At 33.2% G+C, this 10,342-nt stretch overlaps 1 protein-coding gene across 1 annotated transcript; it reads right to left on the bottom strand.

The window, feature by feature from the left end:
- Positions 1-9,013: 9,013 nt before the first annotated feature.
- LOC131875766 (mavicyanin-like) lies at positions 9,014-9,651 on the bottom strand. The gene is made up of 2 exons (XM_059220437.1): positions 9,480-9,651; positions 9,014-9,363 (listed from the first exon to the last, which is right to left on the bottom strand). The coding sequence occupies exons 1-2, from the start codon at positions 9,649-9,651 to the stop codon at positions 9,014-9,016; spliced, it is 522 nt and encodes a 173-aa protein (XP_059076420.1).
- Positions 9,652-10,342: the final 691 nt, after the last annotated feature.

Below are 10,342 nucleotides of genomic sequence, written 5' to 3'. Positions count from 1 at the left end.
CAAGGTTTCCATCAATGATAAAGGGCAAGATATTTGGTAGTTTTTCTCATTGATGAATAAGTTTTTTTATTGATGTTAACCCTTACTATAGTTTTTTCAATGTTATAGCATAGTTTACATAGTGCAATTGTGTGAAAAAATGTGTTGGATATTGTAAGAATTCTTGTTATTGATGATATACTGAGGATTAGTTTTATGGTATAGTGGGTATAAAAAAGAAGTTGACTACCAATTGGGTAGAATTTGGGCTATTGAGAAAAAAACCAATAGGAATGGGGCTCCATTATTTTCTAAATGGGGCCCATTTATGGCTTAGGCCCCGAGGCCAAAAAATAATGATAGTTTAAGGTTTTGCAAGTCCTGTTTTCTATTTTGTTGCAAGGGAATTTAGCCTTGGTTTGTAAGTCTGAAGTAGTGAGCTCTTTTTATTGTAATAAAATATACATAGTGTATATTTTTATGGGCAAGTGCTCACCATGGTTTTTCCCTATTTGGGTTTTCTACGTAGAAAATCTTGGTGTTCATTTGTTGGATATGTTGTTGATTAATTGTTTATGTGTTACACTTCTTTCCATTTGGACTAATTCAATCCCCCCTCTCAGTCTTTCCTTAGGTTCAACAATTGGTATTAAAGCAAGGTTTCTCTTTAGTAAGCATAACCGTTTGAGGTAGATCTAGTATAGTGTAGGACATGCATTACAAAGTTTTGATCTTTGATAGTACAAAATGTTTTGTATTGGAAGGAGAAAATGTAGTCGCACTTGAAGACGTTGCAAAATAAAATTTGGGAAATCATTCAAACTGGTTATACACCTCGATTGTGTGGTCCTCAGACTCTGGATAAGATAAAGATAAAGGATACTAATGCGAAGGCTAGATATATAACCTTCACTTGTATAAGTTGTTCAATGTTTGAAAGAGTAAAAGGATTGAAAGAAGCTAAAGTTGTATGGAACATGTTGTGTTCGACATATGAAAGAGATCCAAAGACAAAGAAGACTAGGTTGATGAATCTAAAAAAGAAGTATGAATATCTAAGAATGATTGAAGATGAAGGTGTTGATAACTATATTCATAGAGTGATTGATATTCATGATGGCATTAGAGTTGCTAAGTGACATGTGGAAAAATGTGATGTTGTTTATAATATCTTGCTGACTTTTCCTAAATCCTACAAACAAACAAGGTGTTCTATATAAGAAAGAAATGATTTGAGTAAGTATATCATTGATCAACTTATTAGTACTTTAGAAGCCTTTGAAATTTTAGAAATGAAAGAAGACAAAAGACAAAAGAAAGAAGCAACATTTAATATTTAAAAACATGACCATCCAGAATGAAATGGAGATATAGATGAAGCTAAAGCAAACTTTGTGAGAAGATTGTAGCCAGACACAAGAAAATACAAAGGTATGTTACTTTTGAAATGTTTTTCTTGTGGTAGAATTGGACATTAGGTGTCACATTGCACTTATAGGAAAGTTTGTAAGAGACCAGATGATGATGAAAAGTAAAATAGAACTAAGATACATAACTTTAATAGAAGGGAGAAGAATTGATTATGTTTTATTGATGAACATACCTCGTCAGTTGATGATGACTCAAATGAAGAATCCTTGTTTCTCACAATTGAAGAAAAGGAGAATGACTTGAAGAAACTAGAAGAAGAGAAGAGAGTCAAGACTACATTGCATATTAAGATAGAACCAAATACATGGATTATGGACTCTGAATATTCGAATCATATGATTAGTGATAAAGATAGGTTTATTAATCTCAATAAAATTTGTCACAGAAGATGGTGCATCTATTTTAGTTATTGGAAGTGTTTCTATTGATGGTAAGTATAGAACTGATGATGTTTATTATGTTGAAGGATTCAGACATAGTTTGTTAAGTGTTAATAATATGTGTAGAAAAGGATATGAATTTTTGTTCAGTCGCACCAGATGTGTGATCAAAAAAGAGAAAACTAGTAAAAGAGTTGCAGAGGGAGTTAGAATAGGTGGAAATGTATACTACATCAAGGATAGAAAGGAGAGTAAATGTTTTCTAGCATAGAAGGTTGAGATTGTTCTAAAAATTACAAATAAGACAAGTAATTCGAAAGAGAAAAAAAGGGAAGGAAACAAATGATGAAGAAGAACAAGATGAAGACTCAAAAAAAGTTCTTGCTAAGTATGTTCAGAAGCATCATTCATAAAATCAGATAATTGGACACAAGATGAAAGTTGTTCAAACAAGAAGGAATATTCTAGAAGCTCAAGATGAAAGCCAATTACTATTATCTATCAATGACTAAGTCAAAGACTTATGAGGAAGCAAGTAAAGATGAATGTTTCATAAAAAGAATGGAAGAAGAACTAAATCAAATCTAGAAGAACAAGACATGGGACTTGGTACCTAGACCAGTGGACAAGAATGAAATAGGAACTAAATGGGTGTTCAGGAATAAGATGAATAAGAACAGACATGTTACGAGGAACAAAGAAACACTGGTATGTAAAGGATACTCCTTAGTGGAAGGCATAGAATTTGAAGAAATTTTTTCTATAGTAGCAAGGATGGAAAATATATGTATGTTTCTTGTATTTTATACTTACAAGAACTTTTAAGTTTATCATATGGATGTCAAATAATTATTTTGATTGGAGATCTAGAAGAAGTTTACTTTGAACAATGTGATGGATTCAGATTGATAGAAAAACCAAAAATGGTGTGCAAACTGAAGAAAGTGTTGTATGGAATCAAATAATCACCTAGAGCTTGGTATGAAAGGCTAGACACGTATTTGTTTCAACAAAATTTCAAGAAAGTTACAACTGACAATAATCTTTATTTTAATATTGAAGGAGTTAATTTGTTAATTGTTATAGTTTATGTCAAGATGATATCATATTTGGAGAAAATGATAGTTTATATAAAGAGTTTGATAAAGAGATGTGGAAATAATTTGAGATGTCAATGATTGATGAGTTGTCTTTCTTTCTTGGGTTACAAGTTACTCAATCTAAAGATGGAATTTTAATCTCTCAAAGAAAGTATGTGAAAGAGATGTTGAATAAATTTTGTTTTGATAATTCCAAATGAGTTATAACTCCTTCAACCATTGGATGCAAGTTGAGAAAATATTTCAAGTCTTTGGAGGTTGAGCATAAGAAGTATAGGTCGATGATTGGTGGATTGTTGTATTTCACTACATCCAGACCAGATATCATGTAGGCCACGTGTTTTGTGGATACATTTCAAGAAAATCCAAAGGTGACACATGAGTAAGCTATGAGAAGAACTTCTAGGTATTTGAAAGGTACTATGGATTTTAGACTTTGGTACAAAAAAGGTTGAGATTTAATGTTGAAAGATTATCCTAATGTAGATTGAGATGGAAGTGTTGATGACTAGAAGAGTGTACTAGTGGTGTTGCTTTCTTTTTAGGGGACAGATTGGTTTCCTATTTCTATGAGAAACAATATTTAGTTTTCCTATGTACTTCTGAAACAAAGTATATTAAAACAACATCTTGTTGTACTCAAGTGATGTCGATAAGACAGACTCTTAAAGTTATCAAGGTAACATATGATTAATCAATTCCTATAATGTGTGACAATACAAGTACAATAAAAGTTTCAAAGAATTTAGCTATGTATTCAAGAGCAAAGCATATTTCATTCAACATCTGAATAGTCTTAACATTTTTCTCAATAAAAGCCTTATTGATAACAGCTAGCTCCTCCATATCACTAGCTTTGACCTACTTACCTTTATCCCTACTTCAAGTATGAGTTGAAGGTCCTCGTTTACTTTGGGTTCCATCATCCTAGATTGGCTCCTTCACATTTCCTTTGCCATAAACTAAAATTTAGGGGAGCATGAGTGGCCAAAGGAGAAATATTAAATCATCGTGTCTTTTCATTTAGCCGATGACGACCCTCTATACTATTGGTCATGGTAGTTCTTATCACTACAATGATAACTTTCAACTTATCATTGACCTTATCCATAACCACCTCTAGGTTCATTATTTTTTATTAATGATCATTCTTCATGACATTGACATCTATCACTAGTTTCTGATTGAGCTCAAGTAGATTATTCATGTTATCCGAGGAGGGAGCATTCAAGGTATTTATCCTGCATTAAGGTAACATATCTTCCCTTTCAAACAAAAGATCTTTGCAACCACCTAATTGAAAAAAAAATTGTTTGTGCTTCCATACCAGCTTTCACCATGACTTAGCTAGCTTTAGGACCCACCATAGAGGAGCTCGTCTCTTTACCCATAGGGGTAGCCCTATCCAACTCAACTATAATTTCAATATGAAAGTCAATATTCTATTGGTCTCCAACAATCCCAGTGGGGATACCAACCACTTTGTTCTTGGGCATTTTAATTTCTTAAGAATTCTTTGGGGTAGGGGGTTTCTTTTTATGCTAGAGGTAGAGCCTAGCTCGAGAAACCTGTTATTGTCATCCGAAGTTAGAGGCATAGGGGTTTTCCCTTTTTAGTAGAGCCTAAGCTTTAGGAATCAAGAACAAACTCATCTGAGCGAGCATAGTTAGAATCCTCCAAATCGAATACATCTTTTTTAGGAACAAAACCCTTACCCTTAGAAGAGGATTTCTTTTTATGATCTCCCAAGTGGAAGGAATCTTCATTAGAGGTTTCAGACTCCAATGACTAATCAATGTAATTCCAATAAACATTTTGGGCATAGTATATATTTTTATTTCTAGAGGCTGAGGGTTGGGGTTTAATCTCAAGGGATTTAGCATGTTTGACAATTAGGAGAATCAAACCCTAATGGAGAACAAGAGATATTTGATTCTAGAGGTAAGAATTAACATAATTACACATAGATGATAGTAGATAAAACAAAATCAAAATGACTTATCATGCCTAAAATGGTTGAGAATAGTGAAATGATTGGTAAAAGTACTTTTGTAGTGGACATCAAGAGTAGTATACCCCATAATAACATCAGCCACATCCACGCACAAGTAGTTTAGGTCCTCCCAATTGTAACCACCATCAATCGTGCAATGAACCTTAGCCCTCTCATTCTTGTGGAAAAAGATATCAAGGGCTTCCTCTCAAGCTTTCTTATCTCTATAAAATTTTCTTCCTTTCATAATAATCTTGCTAACCTTAGAAATTAGGCTCTCATCAACCACAAATTCAACCCCGAACATCCAAAGGTAACATTATTCTAGCATTTGATGAAGAGTCGAGTAGCCTTAGGAACATGGCCATGGAGTTTCTCAAAATAGGGTGTATTTCCTCCCCCTGATACTTCATCACAAACCTCTTCCTTATTCCTCCATTGTTTGTATGACGTGGGCTCCAATCTATTTCTATATCCACTCATTATGGCCCTATACTTTGTTTTGTCACTTCCCCGCCACAAGCCACTAGATCCCAGAAAATAACAAAAAACAATCACAAAGATTTTAGAATTGGCTAGATAACAAACCCTCCCTTTTCAAAAATATAATTAAAATGACATCCTCACCCAATTATTTTATAACCCTCGTTACTTTGTTGGTGCAAGGTAATAAAGAGGTTGAATCTATTGTGACATTTTTCTATTTGTATCTTAATACTTCTATATGTTTTTCCTTGTGTTGTTTACTTAGGGATGATGAAAAGTTTTGAGATCTGTTTTGGTCTCTTCCATGTTCTTCCATTGTACTTCTAGTTCCATTACCTCTGGGGGATGAGGTCAATTCAATATAATTATTCTTGATATACATTATTTATCATAAAATCATACTAACCCTAGAGTTAATGCATCCCTTATATAATTTTTCATATATGTTTTGTGATCATTATCCTTTAATTATCCTCTCCTAGAGGCATCATATTGTGGTAACGTTCTTGTATTTTTTATGAATACTACATTAAAGAGATTTATCTCAATAAGGCATATGCAATCACTTTAATGTGGGGGCACATACTCTACTCAATGCTACACATTATGCACACACTATGAAACATTTTCATTGTAATTTGGTATTTTTCTTTTACATGACTCAAAGTACGAAAATTTTCCTTAGCTAGTATAGTTATGTGTTCTCTCTCCTTCTCTTATGTTGTCCCTGTTATCTCAATATTAAATTAGTATGATCCTAAAGTCCTTGGGGGTTTAGTGTGTCTTGTCTCTTTGATATCTTGATAGAATTTTTTTAATAAAACTTTGTACTTTATTGTGAGTATTCTTATTCTCATACTCCCAATAAAGTGGGGGCTAAATTTATCATCCTAAATTGTACTCACCTATAATTTTGTCCTCACCCAAGCCTCACTTTGGTGTTCTAGTTTTCAAGGCCTGCTTTCAATGCTAATTCTTCTCACACCTTCAATCCATTCTACATTTTCATCAACTTCCTAGTTCTCTTCTCAATTTGGAGTCATGATTTCTAAGACGTGGGTGTGTTACGCCCTGGTCCCAAATCAATACCATGACATGCTACACCCTAGGCCTTGGGTCTCTTAATTGGGCACCAAATTGAACCCTCATGACAGTCATCATTAATGAGCAGTAATTTTGATCCCATGTCAGCCTGATGCAGATACCGAATTTGATTTTTGATGGTCAATTATAAAAGGAGGTCTACCCCTCTTATTTGAACCTAATCAATCATTTAACAACTTCTAAGATCTCATTAACACTCTAGCAAATTCAAGTGAGAAAGCAATCGGTCATTCATTAAGCATTGGAGTAGAAGTGAAGTCAAGTTCAAGCATTGAAGATGGGATTCATAATCATTTTTTTATAAAGACATCCTTATAGAAACCCTAGAATCTCTATGTGAAGACAAGCAAAACTTCATCAAGGTAACTATTGTGGTTTCAAGAATTACATTTCATCTTTTGTTTTTCCATCAAAAGGAAGGTACTTTGTTGTAGTATTTCATTACATTTTTAAATTCAATTGCATGGTTAATTCAAAAATTGGGGTTTGTCTTAGGGAAAACCCCTATTCTCAACATATTTCCCTTTCTTTCTATGTGCAGAGAACATGTGTGGAGCTATATTTGGCAAATACGATAGAGTCGCAATGATGAAAAAGTTCAACTTTCAATAATAAAAACTCATAGGAACAAGGTGGAACTATGCTACTTGATCCCAAAAAATTAGGCCAAACTTCTAAAAACAAGTTCTATAAATCTCCTTTTGCCCAAATCCAAGTTGATGGCTCAATGGGACATCTATAGCTTACTGTTTCTGCCAATTTACTTCAATAATTCATGGTTTTACCCTAATTTCACAATTGCATTGCAAATTCAATTAAGAAAGAAATCAATCATTACTAACCAGTTGAATCCAATCAAAATTTTAGTCTCTTTCTCATTGGGATTGAACCTAGATCTATTGGGTTCAACCCTCCTTCAATTTAATTTTTGTAATTGGGCTTTTTAGTGGATTTACCTACTAAAAACCTATTTCCTAATTTTCCATCCATTACATAAGTATAGAGCGATAAGAAGCCAGATTTTAAATGTATAAAATTATTTAGGTGTTGGAAATTTAGTCACATATTTAATTATTTATTAGATAAAATAAATTTCCGCATTAAATTATTATGTTGATTAGATGAATGAATATAGATTGTATGGTACCAATGTGGAAGATGTGTTAAGAAGTAGGGATGTCCAGTTTAATGGAGGATTAAGTATATAAAATAATAAAAAAAATTATTTTTAACAACTACACAAAATTAATTATGTCTATTATAATAATGTTAAACTTGATAAAATTTTGAAGACAACTTCTAATATAGATGAAAAATAGTCATATTATGGAGAAAAAGATTATTTAAGAAATTTAGCAAAGTACCGAACTTGTACTAATTATGGCCTAGTAAATATAATAATAAAGATCACTAACCCTTATACCTATGATGAGGTTAAGGGAAACATTGAATGGAATAGCCTATGCTAAATGAATATGACTCCCTAGTAAAGAATGAAACATGGAAACAAATGAATACAAACTAGGAAATGAATATGATAAAAGAATAAATATGTTTGTAAAACCAATTTCAAGTTTTGTACAAATATTGAAATATGATAGAAGGAAATATTTATGGCCAGAGGGTAGTCAAAGGAGGAGGGAATTGATTACACACAATATTTTATCCAATAAAAACAAATTAGTACTATCAACACTTTAATAAGATTAGATGATCATTTTAGGTTGTCTCATTCTCAAATGGATGTTAAGATTATCTTTTTAAATGGAGAAAATGATGAAGAGATCTAAATTGCATAAATAGATGGTTTCAACAACTTAGGATAATAACATAGTTTTCAGGTATGCTAATATTTATGAGTATTTTAAGACTCATGGCTTTCATAGTTGTCCCGTGATTTAAAATTGCATGTGAAGGAATTTGAAGAAGATGACACATAATTATGTAGGGAATATAGATAAAAAAATTAGTAGTGTAAAGATAAACTTGAAATAATTTGCTATAGACTAGTTGAGGATAAAAAATTGTTTTAGACTAACTTACTCCATGGTTGAAATTCATTAAGGAAGAACATGTTTATGTGTTATTCTTTTATTATTGAAAAATATCAAATAGGGTAAGACTTGCCCTTGTACAATTAAAATGCAATTTTTTAATCAAGAAAATCTATAGTTTCATCTAAAAATAGAGCATATCAAAACATATCAATATTACATCATATACCTCATTAAGGAGCAGATGTTTGATCTTAATGTATTTGTAGAAGTGAAATGACAACAATAGGCCAAAACAAGAGGAATATTAATCACGAGGTTTCCATACATGTTATTAACTTATAGAGAAAGCTCAAAAGAAATGTAATATCAAACCCATGGATCCCTCATTCTTATTACTATGAGGAAAATGTTTTAATAGCAGAAACTATAGACAAACAAGCAAATAGGTCCTTTCAATGCCATGGAAGCCATGTTAACCGCTTGAGAAAGATAGGATCGGACGCAGAAGCAGGAGCAGATGAAGGAGAAGAAGCAGGAATTCCTTCAGTTGTGTAGCAGACGCAGGAGAAGGAGGAGGAATTCCTTCAGTCGTGTAGCAGACGCAGGAGAAGGAGGAGGAATTCCTTCAGTTGTGGGTGCAGGAGCGGGAGGAGGAATATTGTGCTTATTGGGGTGTGGTTTTCTCACATTGATTTTAAGTTTCATGCCGCTTTCACAATGACCGAGCGTTCCGCAAATAAACCACATACGTCCCGGGGCGCTTAAAACTATCTTATCGCTTCCGCTTTCATAGAGTCCCATGTTCGGATCGGTAACGCACTTTGCATATGCTGTTCTGTTTACTCTCACCACACTATGAATGCTCATCTCATTATGGATGTAGTTAAACATTGCTTCCACAGCCACAACCACAACATTAGACGACATTAGACGAGAGAAAATTCAAAGGCAATAAAATGTAACATCAAACAATGAAACATGAAGACTTCTAATACTAAAACAAAATTACCCAGCGTATCTCCAACGTGGAATTTTTTGCCTGCTACCCACTTGTGATAATCATAGCCCAATTTCCAACCTGTTTCATCTCCAACGGTGTATACCTTAGTAGCCTGACATGCCACCAGAAATGATAACAGAGAACCCACAACAAACAATACACCAGCCGTTGCCATTGCCATTGCTTTACTTTGTAATCAGTTGTTACAGATGAGATGAAAATGTAGTTGATATGGGGGTATAAATAGTTAATGTTTTGCATGGGAAGCTCCCATTTGGCTTCCATCATTAAAAGGTTGCAATTGACGCGCTTTGATTTGATTGGGAAACTTAGCAAGGAAATAACTCCCTAATGAATATGTTGATGCCCCGTATTACAAGTGTCACATAAACACCGTCAGTTAGGGTTTCCTTTAACTTGATAACAAAAGTTTTAGGGAAGAAAGTGCAGACTCATGTTTCCCACGCAACATAGCTTGCCAATTTTCGCAAAGCATTGGATACACTACTGGAAAGAGTTCGTGGAGAGTGTCTATTGGTGAAGTTGGTGCGATTTAATTAAGTGCACCGTTGTTCGTGTGTTGACATCGTTCATATCAATTTGTTTCGTTGTGTACACGGGTAACTAAATTTACTTATGGGCATGGGACCCTCTTGCTATCTTATTCAATAGAAACATGATTTATTTATTTTTTTCGTTTTTAAAAATTGTTATTTTAGTAGGTTGTTAGTAGAAATTGATTGAATCCAATCAATTTAGGTTTTTATTAAATAATTGTGCTTATGGAATATTAAATTATGTACACTTGATGGTTATTAAATTTAATAGTTGAGTAATCTAAAAAATAACAAGGTAACTCTCTACATTGCACT

This window comes from Cryptomeria japonica, chromosome 5 (genome assembly GCF_030272615.1).
Source record: "Cryptomeria japonica chromosome 5, Sugi_1.0, whole genome shotgun sequence".
Classification (NCBI taxonomy): Eukaryota; Viridiplantae; Streptophyta; class Pinopsida; order Cupressales; family Cupressaceae; genus Cryptomeria; species Cryptomeria japonica.
This window is presented reverse-complemented; position numbering and strand designations above follow the sequence as displayed.

Coding starts and splice junctions, on each gene's coding strand:
- LOC131875766 (XM_059220437.1), bottom strand. CDS start 9,651: ATGGCAATGGCAACGGCTGGTGTATTGTTTGTTGTGGGTTCTCTGTTA. Junction 9,364..9,479: donor CCACGTTGGAGATACGCTGG/GTAATTTTGTTT, acceptor TGGCTGTGGAAG/CAATGTTTAACTACATCCAT.